The sequence below is a fragment of the Delphinapterus leucas genome, chromosome X (genome assembly GCF_059928025.1).
Source record: "Delphinapterus leucas isolate spDelLeu-1000000601 "Yukka" chromosome X, BTC_Dleu_Yukka2, whole genome shotgun sequence".
Lineage (NCBI taxonomy): Eukaryota > Metazoa > Chordata > Mammalia > Artiodactyla > Monodontidae > Delphinapterus > Delphinapterus leucas.
Genome location: NC_143150.1, coordinates 112,681,147 through 112,698,058, shown reverse-complemented (window position 1 = coordinate 112,698,058; position 16,912 = coordinate 112,681,147). Strand labels below are relative to the sequence as shown.

The window sequence follows — 16,912 nt, the reverse complement described above, 5'->3', positions numbered from 1 at the left end:
AGACATACTGCCTTATTAGCTAAACGATGAGTCCTGTCTATTGCTTTCAAATGCACCAACCTTCTCAAAAACACTGGATGGGGTCATCAAACAAAACCTGATGTTCTGAATGATGGTATCGGTATGTCTCCAGCGTCTTCTATCATGCCGCAGCCAAGACTGCACAGCCTCGTACAGCTCTATCTCTGGGAACCTGCTCAGATGATCATTATCCAAGTAAGACATGAGCTTCTCAAAGCTCAGATAAGACAGGAAGTCAGGCCTGGACATGAGTGGTACGAAGTTGTCTAGCAGAAAGGCGTCCAACTTCTCCCTGACTCCCTCGATGTTTACACCGAAATCATCTAAGAGTCTCATAATTTCTGCACAGTTTTCTAAGCAGATTTTTGCTAACAGGAAAGAGCAGCAGAACTTCACCACTTCTATAAGTTGAACATACATGGCAGCCTGAAGAATCTCATGAACAGTACTCATACTCAGTTCTATAGTTCCATAGTACATAAACTGAAGGACGTGGCTGAAACCGGTAGCAGTTAGACCTTTTAAATGAATTTTGTCCTGATCTCGCTCCCTCATATCTGCGGTAAACATAATTCTGAAGTAATCACTCTGGGTGGCCAAGAGTGCTTTATGGGCCTGGAACTGATGATCTTCAATAACCAGAGTGACATCAAGAAGCAATCCCTCCTCATACAGTGCTCTGAACCCAGCAGAGACACTGGTGTCATGGATGGAGGAACAGAATCCTTCCACGTCCCCTGCCATGAATCACCTGGAAAAAAAGTAATCAAAGAAAACTGTGTTAATCATTTCCATGCATTCTGAAGACATTATTAACTTAGAGCTTAAAAAGTTTTTATAATTATCTCAATTCCACTGCCTAAGTCCTACATGTACAAACCCTTTGGGAGAAAACAACTTAAAGGTTTGTGGGCTAATATTTTTGGCTTCCCTACCTGGGGGAAAAAATCTATTAAATATCTATTCAACAATGGTAAATTGTTAACTTACAAATATATGCCTATCCCAGTGATTTTACACTGTTTACCAAATATATTTAAACATGTCCCCAAATTATCAACCGAAAAGGATTTCTCAGCTAAATACTAAATCATGAGAAAAAGAGATAAGAAATTAAACCAAAAAGTACACTGTTGACCTTGAAAACTCCTAGAAACTTACCCAAAGGAAATAATCAGATACATATGCCAACTTGCACACACAAGGTTTTTCTTTCTAACCTTATTGATAATAAAAAACTGGAAAGTATTCAAAAGCCCAACAATAGAAATAAATACAGTACAGTCCTACAATGGATTACTATAACAACTAAAAATGATGGCAGCAATCTACCTATTCTGAGAAATAATATTTACTAGGTATTGTTGTTATGTGGGAAAAAAAAGCAGGCAACTGCAGTATACTCAGTATATTTTCAAAAATTAAATATACATATATATATATATATATATATATATATATATGTTTAGATGAGAAAAAGTCTGGAGGAATATATACCAAAATGATGTCCCTGGGGTAGTGGGACTTCAGGAAACTTTGAGGTTTATCTTTTCCTTCTTACTTACCTCATTAACCTTATTTTTAAAAACAATGACCATGTATTGTTTATATATTTAAAACATAAATACATAATTTTTAAAGGAAATTAAGCCGCATTTTTGCATATCAGAGAAACGAAGCCAAATAGTGGGATTATAATTAGATCTCTTAAGCAGAATAAACTAATTCAGCTTACTAGACTGTTTATGAAGCAAAGTAATTTTCTTTCCACACAAGCCCCCCAGGCCAACTATCTATCCTCTCCTCAACTCTCATCCTCACACAGCTCCAAGCTTCCTCCACACTGACACATCATCCCATCCACGAATTCCCTCCCAACCCTTTCCACTGTGCCCTGTGGAACCTTGCTTCAGTGTAAACCAACTCCCCTACAGGCTCATGCAGGTCACAGAGAGTTTTCTCGGCTTTCTGATTTAAAAACAAACAAAAAAAAACACAACCCTCTTCTATGTTCTTTTTAGAACAAAATGCTCTTCTATAGCTTATGACCTACCTTCTAATAAGCCTTCTCTTGGCTTTCTACTGTCCTTTTTCTAAAATATGGCAGAGGGGATTCCTGAAAGGCATATACCGCACCGCTATATCTAATGTAATGCCTGGCACACAGAGGTGCTCTTCTTTTGGTTAACAAAGGGGAAAGCACTGGTAATAGACTGGTGAGGCTGCCAGGATGGCCTCCCTGAAGGAGGAGGTAGAGCAGGTGCCAGCAGTGACTGTGGTGCCAGCGGCTTCACTGTAGGGCTCTTGGTCCAACCAAACACTCAACCAGGGAAAGGAAAGAAGGTCTAAGCTGGAGAAGGACAGAGGTAAAGTTTGGAGATGACAGACCAAATGAAAAGAGAGGAGATTAAGCCAGAGACTGGGAAGCCGACAGTTAAAGATTTCAGGTATGGATCAGTTCCTGATTGTGGCAAGGCCCAGCAGGTTTGAGAATAAGGTTGTTTTTTTTGGCGGTACGCGGGCCTCTCACTGTTGTGGCCTCTCCCGTTGCGGAGCACAGGCTCCGGACTCGCAGGCTCAGCGGCCATGACTCACGGGCCCAGCCGCTCCGCGGCATGTGGGATCTTTCCGGACCGGGGCACGAACCCGTGTCTCCTGCATCGGCAGGCAGACTCTCAACCACTGCGCCACCAGGGAAGCCCGAGAATAAGGTTTTAAAATGGAGCGGGGGGGGGGGGGGTTATAGGAGTTTAGGTGGTCAGGGAACTTTGCCTCTCAGGTTTTGGATGAGTGGTCTTATGTGAACATTGAAGAGGTGGAGAAAATGAGTCTTAGCCAGGTACCACAGTCATCAGTGAATATGGAGGGGAGAGAGAGAGATCAGGATATGTGTATATGGTAAGTAACAAGGAGCAATAGAAGGTGGATTTTTATCTAAGAGAGCTATCCCTTAAACACTGGTGTTCCCCAGGATTCTATTGTTGCACCTTTTCTCCTCTCATCTAAACACTGTATTTCCTTCAACGATCACATCTAAACCCACGGTTTCTACTACTACCTACCTTTATCAGTACCTTCACCATCACTGTCCCAATCTCTATCCTTACACTAGTACTATACATAGCAAATCTCCTGTTAGATACCTCTGGGTGCCCCACAGGGATCTCAAAATTGTGTCTAAACAATCATAACTCTACTCTCTCCCCAATCAGTTTTCTTTTGTATTCCCCATCTTATCAAGAGGCATGCTAGGTGCCTCTTTCTCCCCCTTTGTCCTTAACTTACCTGTAAGTCTTATTGATTATCCCACATAATATGTTCACTTACCTAACACAGCAAAGTATGCACAAGATGAAATTAATATCATAATTTTTATCAGCACTCCATTAATCCAAAAGCTATATACTTTCATTTTGGAAAGGTAGAACACAAAAGCGCTGTCTATAATTTGGAAAACAGATATAAAATATTTTAGACACTGTAATCAATGCTTGGCAGAACTACTTTACTAACACGTTCAAGACTAAAGTAAGCTATCAGATTTTATTTCCTGAATTATTTTTAAAGGTAAAATGAATGAACTTAGAATTTTCCAAGTGATATAAGGCACATGTACACAAATGCATACTGCGAACAAAAGGAACATATCGGAATAATCAAATATTCTGGCCAGTAGAAGGCTATCAATATCACACTAATTATCAATTTTCAAAATAATTAGAATAAAAAACAAATTAAACTAGATGAATATCTTGATATTTCATTATCTTTCTCAGGATCATTAGGGACACCAACTATCACTCTGACTCATCAAGATTTATTGGTCACAGTTAATGTGGATTTAATAGTAGAAGGTTGGGCATGAGCATTCATATACTTGAGAGGAAACTGCTTTGTTTCATTAATCTGTTATTTTGACAGTGCCTAAAATACCATACATTTCACTTCTTTTCAAAGTAACCCTCTCTATTCAACAGTTATCACTATGTGATATGGTCTCAAACAGCTAATATTCACCTTTCAGACAAAGATTCCATCTAAAGGAAAGATTGTGTGTGTGTGTGTGTGTGTGGTACACGGGCCTCTCACTGTTGTGGCCTGTCCCGTTGCGGAGCACAGGCTCCGGACGCGCAGGCTCAGCGGCCATGGCTCACGGGCCTAGCCGCTCCGCGGCATGTGGGATCTTCCCGGACCGGGGCACGAACCCATGTCCCCTGCATCGGCAGGCGGACTCTCAACCACTGCGCCACCAGAGAAGCCCTAAAGGAAAGATTTTAAAGAGATACTATGCTTTCTCAAAAAAAGTAACCTAGGTTCCAGATACTTAATATGGTGGTAACATCATAGGGCAAAGAAGCCGGGGGAGTGGGTGGGGGGAATGAGGAGGATTGATAAGCTGTGAGGCAAAAGACCCTAAAGATGTAAGGAGAGCACCCACTCTCCTCTGGGCACCCAGCCCACCAAGTGGGATTCCTAGCAGACAGGCATCTACCCTGTGATCTTGTCCTGTTACATATGGTCAGACTGGGGTGGGAAATATGAATCAAGATGAACGCTCCTGTGTCAAGAATTTAGAAAGAAGAGGAGAGAAAGAGAAAAAGAGACGTGCACTGACTATGTATGACTGGAACTAGAACATGTCAAGGAGCAGCTGTGGGCACCAACTTCTGCCTGCCATGTGGGCTGAGTATCAGAGAAAGCCAGTCAACTGAGAAAGAAGAGGAAAGCCAAGACGAGAGGACAGGGAGTGCTCCCTAACTCCTTCATTTTTCCACTTCCTAGGCCCAGCTCTATTCCTACCCATGGGTGCTGAGAGAAATCCTTACATGCTCAGAATAGATCCCCCCCTTACTACCTCAGGTGGGTTTTTCCTACATATAACCAAGGTTCCTAACTAATACAGTTTTAGAGCAGAAATAGCTATACTTTGAGTAAGTTACTCAAACTTTCCTGGCCTTATCTCTGCACCTATAAAATAAAAGCATTCAACACGATGATCTCTAAAAATGTTTAGTAATAAAACTCTTATTTATTCTACTTTTTGTATGATTTTACAGATGTGTAAAGCACGTATAAAGATATGCAAAGTAAATAAACTATAGCTATTTTTTCAGTCTTAGCAATGCATTTCTGAAGTTTATCTGATCTAAAGTTCTTCTAAAACTAATTTGTAATAGCTGGGAAATTTGCAGTAATTTTTTTTCTACATGAAAAAGCTTGGTGCATCTATCAATAAGACAACTTTAGAGAAGCAGCAGTATCTTACACTTTTATAGGAAGCATGTATGTAAGTAGAAAATGATACTCAGTGATTAACTGACCAACATGATATAGTCTGTAAATGGTAGTGAGTTATGAGTACAGGACTCCAGACCTGGAGTCTTTTAATTCTGGAGAAACCCTTCTTCTTAGCAACAGCACTCCAAACCCCAGCTCATTTTCTCAGTAAAGTCTCTTAGGACGCAGGCCAACTCTAACTTGAGAGATGAAGATACTAATGTCCACAGGTGAAATTTTTCTTCAAAGTCATACAACTAGTTAGAAATAGAGTTAAGACTAGATTTGCAAGAAGCACAAAATAGTGTGGTTAGGAAGAGCAAAATCTTTGAAATCAGAGCGCTTTTAGTACTTACCATCGGTGTGACCTGGAGAAATTTAACTTCCTGACCTCAGTTTCCATCCATATATTAGGAATAATCATCATCTATTATTACTGAGTTGGGGTGATGATCAAATAAACTGACGTAAGTTACATGTCTAGCCCAGAGGGAGGCACCCCAGCAGAGGTCAATCAATGCTGCCTTCCCTGTCCAGCTCTTACCTAATGCTCCTTATCACCCACAGAACCACAGGAACTTAACACCCTTCAAACTTCCCTCTACGGACGCCATACCTCCCTAAGGTTTATCACAATGCAAGTTTATAAGAGATCAGGAGATGTACTGGTAGTCAAAACACTGGACCTCATTTGCAATGGCATTGTTTTCCATTTTTTCTCTTCACACAAGTATAATTTTCTAGCTTTTCTGGGCTCCTTAGGCTTTTCTGCCCTAACAAGAGTAACTACTCTTTGTATCTGTGCTGTTCAATATGAAAGCCACTACCCACGGGGCTTTTGAACACTTGAAATATGGTTTAAGTGTAAAATGAACACCAGATTTTGAAGACTTAGAAAAAAAAAAGTAAATATCTCATTATACAAATGTTTAACACTGATTACATGTTGAAGTAATATTTTGGATATACTGAGTAAATAAAACATTAAAATTAATCTCACCTGTTTTTTACTTTTTAAAGCTGCTGCTATGAGAAAAATCTAAATTACATATTGTGGCTTGCATTATATTCTGTCGGACAGCACAGATCTATAACATAAATGTTTAAGGTGTCAAACAACCAAACTTACAAATGAACATGTGAAACAAAACCAACTTGTTCACAATCCATACCCTGGAAGCTATAAAGAAAAGAAAAAAAAGTGAGATTTAGATTAAAATAAAACAAAAATAACACAAAACACACATGTAAGCAAATAAAATAAACAAGAAAAAGGTAAGTGTAAGAAGAATACAAAAAGAAAAATATACAAAATCTTAAGTGTAAGATAGAGAATTATAGGAATTTAAGGAATAAATTAATAATTATAAGAACTAATCACTGTAAAAGTAAACAAAAATAACTATAAATCAATGAGGGCTGGAGAAAAATAATCTGCTAAGGGGCTTTGAGAAAAGATATTTACTGACATACAAAATGCTCAATGTACAAAAATTATGTATCCTAACTTTTCAAAACACATCATCAGGTTAAGAGAAATCATGGTTTATAAACCTGTATACCCTTGGCCTTCTACACTTCTGTATTCTACACCTGGCCTTCAGAATTTCAAACGGTAGGGTTTTTCAAAAGATGAACCAACTTAAACTAAATGATAAGGCATACTGATACCACGAGGAAAGAAAATACTGGAGTTTGTCCTGTTCCATAAACTTGGCACTGACTACAGAAAAAAGAAAGCCTCACATTTTCTATGCATCAGAATGACTGGTATAGCATTTCTCAAAGTGTGGTCCAGGTGTAACTGGGGCCTTAGTCCCCTAAGAGAACTTCGCGAGATCAAAACAATTTTCATAATAATTATTTTATTTTATTTATTTATTTATTTATTTGCCGTACGCAGGCCTCTCACTGTTGTGGCCTCTCCCGTTGCGGAGCACAGGCTCGGGACGCGCAGGCTCAGCGGCCACGGCTCACGAGCCCAGCTGCTCCGTGGCATGTGGGATATTCCCGGACCGGGGCATGAACCCACGTCCCCTGCATCGGCAGGCGGACTCTCAACCACTGCGCCACCAGGGAAGCCCATAATAATAATTTTAAAAGCGATTTTTCTTTTTTACTTTCATTCTCTCAGTGTTTTCCAGATACTACATGTGATATGAATGCAGAAGCCAATAAGAAGCCTATTGTCTTTTATTAAGCCAGACAGTAAAGAGATTTGCAAAAATGTAAAACGATGCCATTCTTCTCACCAAGTTTTTTGTTGTTTTAGAAAATATTTATTTTCCATTAAAAATGTTATTTAGATTAACAGGTAATGGGTTTTTTTAGAATGAATTACAAGTATTTTTTTAAACTTCCCAATTTTAATTATTAACATGTAATGTGTTTTTAGAATGAATTACAAGTATTTTTTTAAAACTTCCCAATTTTAATTTCTAATATGGTCAGTATAAATAGACACAACCCACATAAATAAAAGCTCTTTGAGATCCCAGTAATTTTTAAGAGTACAATGATGTTCTGAGACCAAAAAGTTTAAGTACCACTGACTGCACAAGAGCTAAATAACAACACACACATACACAAAGCAACCTCTTCCTACCTCTGCCCTGGAAGACCATTACTGCTATTTGTATCACAGAAATTTCTAACAGTTCAAACTCTCTAGTGACCAGTAAAGAAAGAAGTCTGGTGGGGGTAAAACTGGACAGGAAATTAAAAGCAAAGAAATTAAATGCTTCCTTTTCAGTTAGAAGGCTGTCATTCTGATTGGAAGGCAAAATTCTGGGCAATTAAGTAGAAGATATTTCAAAATTAACTAACCTCCATGTTTATGCCATAAGCAATAATTTAATGCTTTCACATTCCTCCTACAGCTGCTTGAAAATTCATACTAAACCCTAATTTATTCAGTACAAAGCTAGATTCTCAGAGGTTGATATACGTATCTCCAATGAAAACCGGGAATTATTTCATACTACCTTCATCCTCAAACTGTTAGCCTACCAATGTTAATGCCTATGCAGAAAATGCCATACTTGCATACTAAAAAGAAAATGCAAAGCTTACTAAGGATAAAAATAGAATTAATTCCTGAATCGTAAAATTTCTCACAATTTCTGTAACCTGTGAAGTAAAACTTTTATTCAACAATCTCAAAGCAACCAACTTCTCAATCTAAAAGGAAAGAAATTTCAAAAACAGACTAACTTTATTAGCTCTATTAGCAGTCATTTTACCCTGAGATATACTACTCAAATTGAGAAACAACTAAGTCTAATACTAGAGGAAAGGCTGCATAAGTTAACTAATTTGTTTAGTACTGGAAATTCTTTCTTGTCCATCAAAATGTTTTTATAACTCAGTACCAAACTGCAAATGACCATTAACTAAGCTTTTAGAAAGGCTCTGAGTCCTCCAGCCTCCCGGTTGGCACCTAATATCTAAATTACTTCACTTTTCAGGTATGTTTAGCATTTAGTCATCCTATAATAAAAGAAACCTTATAAGAAAAAGCCACTCCTGTTTCAATGCTATTTTTTCATCAGAAGATTTTAATTTAATGCTCCTCTGCTTATTCCTCACTACAAGTAAAAGTAGTCCAAGAGTGATGTCATGGAAAACAGCTTCCCTAGCCTTTAGAGATTGGATCCAGTGAGAATTCTAGGAAAAGCCTCTATTGGGGAATAAAACCCCAAATCTTCTACTAAGTTACTTCCTAACATGAAATCATCAATACTATAATGTTAACACCTTAGTTTTACATAAGAAATAAACAACTAAACTGAACCTTTTGGAAGGTCCTGATGTTATGATACAGATTTCCTGCAAATCTTAAAATGATGCAGAATCATTAACTAAATTCAATGATCTTATCAGAGACAAAGAATACATCTTCTATCTGTTTTTATCTGCTTCAATGATTCAGCCAGATGAGTTTTAAAGGTCTTATATTAAAAACAAAAAGTCTGAGGAAATATCTTGCCACTTGCCTCTTTGCTGTTTCTTGAAAAACAGCCACACACCCGCCTTAAGACCTCTGAACCTGCCATTCCCTCTGCCTGGACCACTAATCCCAATATACATGGCTCCCTTCAGGTCTTTACTCCAGTGTCTTATCTCAGTGAGGCCTTCCCCAAACCCCCTCTTTAAAATCAAAAACCACCCACCCGCCCCACCCAACAGAATATCCTCCTGTTCTTTTCCTGCTTTATTTTTCTCCATAGTATATTAAATGGAGATACAGGCTATTTTCTTTAGTTTACTTTTTTGTTGTTTTCTTTTTGTTTTGTTTTGTTTTGTTTCGTTGACTGTTGTATCCCCAGAACCTTTCTAGGAACAGTGCTTGGCACATAATAAGTGCTTAATAAATATTTGTGGGATGAATAAATAAATTTAACCCTCGCAACCCTCCACGCTCTGTAACCATCCCTGATTTAGAGATGAAAAAAAACCAAAGCTCACAGACGTTAAGTAACTTGCCCAAGGCTATGAGTCTTCATAAGCTGGGGTCAGTCTGACTTCAGAGCCTTCGAGTTTAACCACTATCCTGCAATGCTTCACCAATAACTGCCTTTCATTTCTCTTCAATAAAAAAGCCCATAACAGCTACAGCATTCCAATTCAGAGGAAATATATGCTAATAAATTAATCCGACCCTTCATAAGCTATAGATTCATTCACTTCACAGTTAATGTTATTCACTCTGAAAACGTTTAAAATAGGAAAGGGCAAGTTTCAGAACAGGCCAGCTACATCATTTTTGGGGCCCAGGGAAAAATGAAAATGTGGGGCCCCTCGCTCAAAAGCAGGAAAAAAGTGTCGTTAAAGGTAGTAAAGTACAAAGCTTTCTCCTTTCTTCTGAGGTCTCTCTCGACATGTCATGGTGTTTTTTAATTTGCTCTTTAATGCATTCTAAGTAAAGAAAAATAAAAATTTACATTATTACCACGAATTTCACCATTCACCTTTATATTGTACAATGCCAGTTTTATGCGCAGATTATTAAACCAAGTTTGGGGTCCTTCTGGACACCCATGAAGCCACGCCAGCCCTGGTTCCAAGGTTTTAGCCCCAGGTAACCCAAATCAAGGCAGAGAGAAGGCCAAACCTTGAAATTCCCCATGAAGCACTGATTTGACAAAATTTTATCTTCAGGACAAGCGATAAGTCCAATGTATAAAAGCTAGCACATTAAAATAGGCTCTTCCTTTTGCTAGTTTAATCCTGCCTGCCTTATATTATTCTGCTTTTAAAAAAACAATGCATATTCGGAAAGACAACTGGTATTGGATTATAAATTTAATAAAACATTTCAGAAAAAAACTCAGAAAACCATTTGTTGGCTAAAAATAACAATATACTAAAAAAAAAAAGCTTCTCTTTCACTTTTTGTGGACCATTTAAAAAAGCCATACATTTTTGATGTGCCAAATAAAAATGATTTCATACTGATCTGTTACACATATGTATCATAAATTCTGACAAATAAGTCCAATTTTCAAACCACAAATATTTATGGCTTATATATCCTAGTATCCCCCCCAAGTTAATCGGCAATAAAAAGTGCAAATTAACATCCTTTACCACTGAAAAACTGGTTCTAAGCACCTACTAAGTGTTGTGATGATTAAAAAAGGGAATTAAATTCCATAAATATGAAATTAAGTGTCCCAAAATTGAAATTTTCTATACATTTCTAGATCTATTAAGTGCAGAAATCTGAATGCATTTACAAGCTCTCCAAAAACAATTTTCAAATTAGTAGAGATATTCAGGCATCTTGTTTCCTAGATATGAAAACCAGGCATTAAAATTAGGGTATATATCTTAAAAGCATTTCCTAAATTACAATTTAATCAGATTACCAAATGAAAATGTAAATTCAAAATATAGAAAAGACTAAACAAATGCAAGGTGCTTAATATTCCGAGTAAGAAAAAGAGCATAAGCGGCCTAGAAAAATGAAAAGCAAAGCACTACAGTAACGTTAAATTTGAATTAAAGAATACCGTTATTTAAATAAGCAGTTAGCATTTCGTAGGAAGAAGGCCAAGCAACGTGACTATTATATATCTAGTCGATTCACAGCACTGCTTCGCTATCCCGCACTTATTCCTTATACTTATAATATAGAAATAAAGAGGCAGCAACAGTTAGCCACTACAACATTCACCACTCTGGCAAAGGTTACTTTAAAAATTGCCTTGCATTTTTACAACACTTTACAGCTACAAATTATTTTCACATATATGACCTCATACAGTCCTCACTACCCTGTGATGTGGCTATAACTGACTAGATTTCATAGATAAGAAACCGAGGTTCGGTAAGCGATTTTCTCGGAGTCACCCAGTCGAACCCAGACCTTCTGATTCCGCGTTTTATGCCTCGCATTTCGCATAGTTCTATTTCAGGCACACACAGAATTTTTAAAGGGAAGAAACGGGTTAGGGAGAAAATAGTCATGGTACCTGCAGCTGTGTGCTGCAAAAAATGGCTGAATTATGCTTCTTCCTTTTTTTTTTTTTTTTCTCCTTGAAAAAAATTAAATTTCAAACAATTTAAGTAAACTCAAAGACAAATTAGATCCCGGCGTCAACCAAATGTGTGATTCGGGTCGGTGCAGAAAGGGCTACCGAATCCGTGCCTAGCGCGGGGCCGCGGACGAAGCCCGGGCTCCCGCAGGCCGGAGGGCCAGGGGCGGCTACGCACCTCGGGGGTCCGTCCAGCCTCTAGTGGACGGCAGTCTGCATCAGGAAGAAGCGGGCCGGACGGTGGGCGGTCGGGCGCCGGGACGGCACTCAGCTGGCTCCTCGAACGTCTACAAGGGGCCGCTCCGGGGCCGGGCCGGGGCGCTCCGGCGGGGGTCGAGTCTGCGCGCCTGCGGCCCCCACGAAACCAGTCCTGGGAAAGAAGACAGCGCTGAGACGCGATTCGAGACAGTCGGGATCTGCGCGAGGCGGAGCGGCGTCGGGGCCGGGCCCGGCCTTGCCAACGCCAGGGGCCTCGCAGCGCCCGGCGGGGGTCGGCGGTAGGGCCGACTCGGGGCCTCGGGCGGAGAGAGGGGCTGGGGGGTCGTGGGCAGCAGCAGAGGTGCACGCACTGGCGACGTCGACGACGGCGGCTCTGGGCTTCTGCTCCGAAGCGCGCCGAGCCTCAGGATCACCCACGCCGGGGGTGGAGGAAGGCGGGAAAGGGGCGGGCAAGGGGCGGAGCGTGCGGGGCCACGAGCCAGGGGCCGCTCCGGGCCGCGCGCCCCCTGCGGGCCACGGGAGCCGCCCGGGGCCCGCCCAGGGAGGCGGGGCCAGCCGGCATGGGGTTCCGTCCGCCGTCGTCGCAAAGCGGAAGCCTGCCACGCGGGTAGGGAGGTCGTGGGGTGGGAAGCCGAGAGTTGGAACGGAGGCCTGGGAGGCGCCCTCGGCCCCCACCGGCGCCTCGAGGGGGCCCGCGCGCGGGGAGCGGCCCGGAGGGTGTTTACCTTCCCCCTGGTCGAGCGCCAATGCCGCCATCTTTCAGCCAGCGCGCGTCACTTCCGGCGCCGCGGGAGCGGGAGCGGGTGTGGGAGCGGGGTGGGGGCAGGGCTGTCCCACGCCCGCGGGGCCCCACGTTCTGTAGGCCACGCCAGCGGGCCTCACCGAGGGAAGAAGGCGGCCCGACGCTGCCGCCGCGGGCCCGGCCCGACGTGGCTTCCCGCGCGGCTTCGCCGTCGGGGCTGGGAATTCTCGGCAATGCTGGTCCCCTCGCCTTGGTCCCACTTCGTTTGCACGAGCGGTGGGCTCGAGCCAGTGGGGTGCGCCAACCCTCGACAAGTTGAGGGTTAGGAAACCCGGGAAATGTCATTTTGCATCTTGCACACGGTGGGGGTGGGGGAATCAGGGACGACGTGGAGGGAGCTTTGCGGTACGTACCTGTGTTATAAACGTGACTACATCTGCGCCAAATAATATCATTGTTTTAAAGGCAACTTGCATGGGATTGTTGCATCATACCTCCACTTGGCTAGTACAACAGTTACGCGTTTCAGAAATACATTTCCCAGAGGTGAGAAAATTCATAGAAAACGGCATGTCTGCACCGCACAGAAATGCCGGATCTAAAAACGCTGTTCGGTTTCTATTTGCGTCAAAATAAGATAGCAAGAACGAACATTCAGAGGGCAGTGATTTTGGGGGTTGTTGTTCGCTTTTGACAAATCGGTTCTAGAGTTGTAGCTAATGCTTTTCACATACCGCCTTTTCTTGATTTAAGAATTTAAAACTACATTACAGGACTGTTTTGTAAATTTATTGTTGTGAAATCTCTCTGTGGGAAAAGTGTAGATGACAGAAAAACACAGTTGGAGGCCACTGGTTCTACAGCTAACCTTAAATTAAGTCATCCATTGCCCATTTCTGATCCTAAACTGAGAGATTTCTCCTACCCCCACCCCCTGCCACCATTTTCTCTCTACACCAATATCCCGAAGATATTGGGAGATGTATGGCTAAAAACGATCATTAATCTCTTTCTAGCAAACTTGAATATGTCATGTTTCCCAAGGGGCCAAAATAGCACACTGTGTACTGTTTTGCTGAAGTAGACTACTCCGTGGGAAAAAATAGTGAATCACTTTAATCTTTTGAAAATAGGGAAATACGTGTCCCTTTTCTGATTTAAACTATAAAACAAGCTTTAAAAAACTGTAAGCCATAAATAACTTTTTAAAAAATAAATTTATTTTTGGCTGCGTTGGGTCTTCATTGCTGTGCGCGGGCTTTCTCTAGTTGCGGCGAGTGGGGGCTACTCTTTGTTGCAGTGCGCGGGATTCTTATTGCTGTGGCTTCTCTTGTTGCGAAGCACAGGCTCCAGTAGTTGTGGCTCGCGGGCTCTAGAGCGCAGGCTCAGTAGTTGTGACGCATTGGCTTAGTTGCTCCGCGGCATGTGGGATCTTCCTGGACCAGGGCTTGAACCCGTGTCCCCTGCTTAGGCAGGCGGATTCTTAACCACTGCACCACCAGGGAAGCCCTCTGTAACGTTTTAAAGTTATTTTATAAAATATAAAATGCATATTTTATTATGCATTTTCTTTCCTCGAAAACTTTTGCCAAGCACTTTGTAGCTCTTCAGGGGTTTTTTCTAAGCCCCTCAGGGTACACCGGTATCCCCCAAATCAGTACAAACTTCTGCGGGTCCACACCAAGACTTGTACACTGACACATTCCACCAGGATGGTGGCTGTTGTCCTAGGCCTTATTTCCGGGTCCCTATCCCAGATAGAACCTTCAAAATGCAATCAGGATGCCCTGTTTGATCCCAAACTTTTCCAGCCTTGAAAGTTTGTTGTTTTAACAGCCAAACAGAATATTATGTTGCATGACTAATAAAAAATCGGTGTCCTCATGAATGTTGGAGGAATCCTGGTTAATGTTTACACATCTTGGGCATCGTTGGTCACCTGTCACTTGGAATGGCTCTTCTTAGCTTCTCTCCTGTTATTACCTCTGGCCTTCTGGTCTTTCACCACCTCTCCATATTTCTCCAACTCCCTCTTTGCACTTTGTGACTCAAACTTAGTTCTCCCTCCACTTCCCTAGCAAAGCAAAAACCTAAAGCCATCACAAGGAAACTGCAGTCTCTAAACAGGTCATGGCTTCTAGAGATCCTTACACAGGGATGTTCTTTCTGGTCATCTCTAAGTCAGATCTGTACTATTTGGTGGGAACCCTTTCTTAAAAATATCAATTGTTTCTCCCATCTTCTCACTTCCCCAATCTCATGAGCCCCCAGACCAATCCCCTGGGCCCAGCTAGGAGAATACGAAATTCCTAAACATCCAAAAGGGATGTGGACACAAAAACAAACAAGCAAAGGCCCTTCACAGGGCACTCCCCCCATGAAACAGGTGTGTCTGAAATATTTTCATTTGTGTTATTTCACCAATGTGCGGAGCTACCTCAAGGAAAATGAACTGATAACATACCTTTATGGTCAAGGGGACTCAGCACTATAATTCTTCCAGGAACCAAATGCTTCTTCATATTTCACTTCCATCCTTAAAGCCCTAGCAAACAATTCTCTGCCTGCAGTTGTTAGAGTAACTGCTTTGCACCTGTGGCCAGCCAACAAGGATTCAAAAACACTCAGCTTTGGTTTCAGAGGCCCTAACGCTCTGTGACACATTTAGACAACATGGGGTGGTGTGTGACCTAGCACAAATGGGGTGATGTAATCTGGGCTTGAGCGTGTCAAGCAAGGTTACTTGGAGACAGTGATTGCTAAGTTCAGTCCAAAGGGAAGGAGGAAAGGGAAAAAGAGTAAAGGATACTCACAGGGCAGTGCCTTCCAATCCTGGAAGAGGCAGCGAGGCACCTTTATTTAGAGAACCGCTGAAAATTTATATAGGGTTACAATAGGACCCGAAGGGCAGAGAGAAAAGAAGCAAAAATCAGGAAGGCTGGCATGTATAGACCTTGGCAGACAGGGCTTCTCCCCTCCTGTGTTGCCTCTCACCCCATGCTCTTTCCACTGTATTATGTTATTTTACAGATTAACATATTCAGTGATCTTCACACTTGCATTTGTTTTACTCCTAGTTAATTCAATAAATTGTTCACTTATAATCTACTATACTAATTTATTCATGCCATAAATATGAGTACCTACTATGTACCAAGTCCTGTTCTAAGCACTGTGGATCTATCAGTGACCAAAACATATAAAAATCCTTGCCTTCTTATAGACTGCATACGTCAGGCAATAAAATAAATAAGCAAATTATATGGTCTCTCTTAGAATGTGACCATATGGGAAATAATAGAGCAGGATAAAGAGATTATGAGTGTCAAGGGGGAGAGGTGTTCCAATTTTAACTGGGATGATAGGGTAGTCATTTTAGCCTTTTTTTTTTTTTTTTTGGCCACACTGCGCAGCATACAGGATCTTAGTTCCCTTACCAGGGATTGAATCCACGCCCCTGCAGTGGAAGGGCAGAGTCTTAACCATTGGACCACCAGGGAAGTCCCTTTTTTTTTTTCTTCTGTTATTTTAGCCTTGACTTGAAGGAGATGAGGGACCAGACTGTGTAAAGCCTTTTTGGCCATTTTAAGGTCTTTGGCCTTTGAGAAATTAGGAACCTTTGGAAGGTTTTGAGAAGAGGAGTAATATGATTAACACTCAGGCTGCTGTGTAGAACAGAATTTAGGCGTAATGTAATATACAACATGATGACTATAGATAACACTGGTGTATGGTATATTTGAAATTTACTCAAAGAGTGGATCCTAAAAGTTCGCACCACAAGGAAAAAAGCATTTTTTCTTGTTTTTCCCCTCTTGTATCTGTATGAGATGATGGATGTTAACTAGACTTATTGTGGTGATCGTTTCATAATATATGTAAGTCAGATCATTATGCTGTACACCTTAAACTTATACAGTGCTGTATGTCAGTTACATCTCAATAGAACTGAAAGGGGAAAAAAACACTGGAAGATAATACACACAAAAAATTAAAATGAGCAGTTAAAAAAAGAATTAGGCAGACAAGTGTGGAAGCAGGGAGATGGGTAAGGAGACAGACTTTTCCAACGATGGAGTGGAATGGGGGCCACAGTGGAGGCGGTGAGAACTGG

General features: G+C 41.4%; 1 protein-coding gene across 4 annotated transcripts in view; it reads right to left on the bottom strand.

The window, feature by feature from the left end:
* Window positions 1-12,464, bottom strand: part of KLHL15 (kelch like family member 15) — a 32,155-nt gene extending 19,691 nt beyond the window's left edge. Inside the window, exons 1-3 of one of the 4 annotated variants that reach the window (XM_089904673.1) lie at window positions 12,016-12,106; window positions 6,428-6,478; window positions 61-772 (exon numbers count right to left, since the gene is read on the bottom strand). In XM_089904673.1, coding sequence (XP_089760799.1) covers window positions 61-765 — 705 coding nt within the window. In that variant the 5' untranslated portion in view covers window positions 766-772; window positions 6,428-6,478; window positions 12,016-12,106. Of the gene's footprint in view, window positions 1-60; window positions 9,454-12,015 lie in introns of those variants that run through there. The other 3 variants (XM_022560432.3, XM_089904671.1, XM_089904672.1) reach the window with 3 other exon arrangements.
* Between the last annotated feature and the right edge of the window lie 4,448 nt (window positions 12,465-16,912).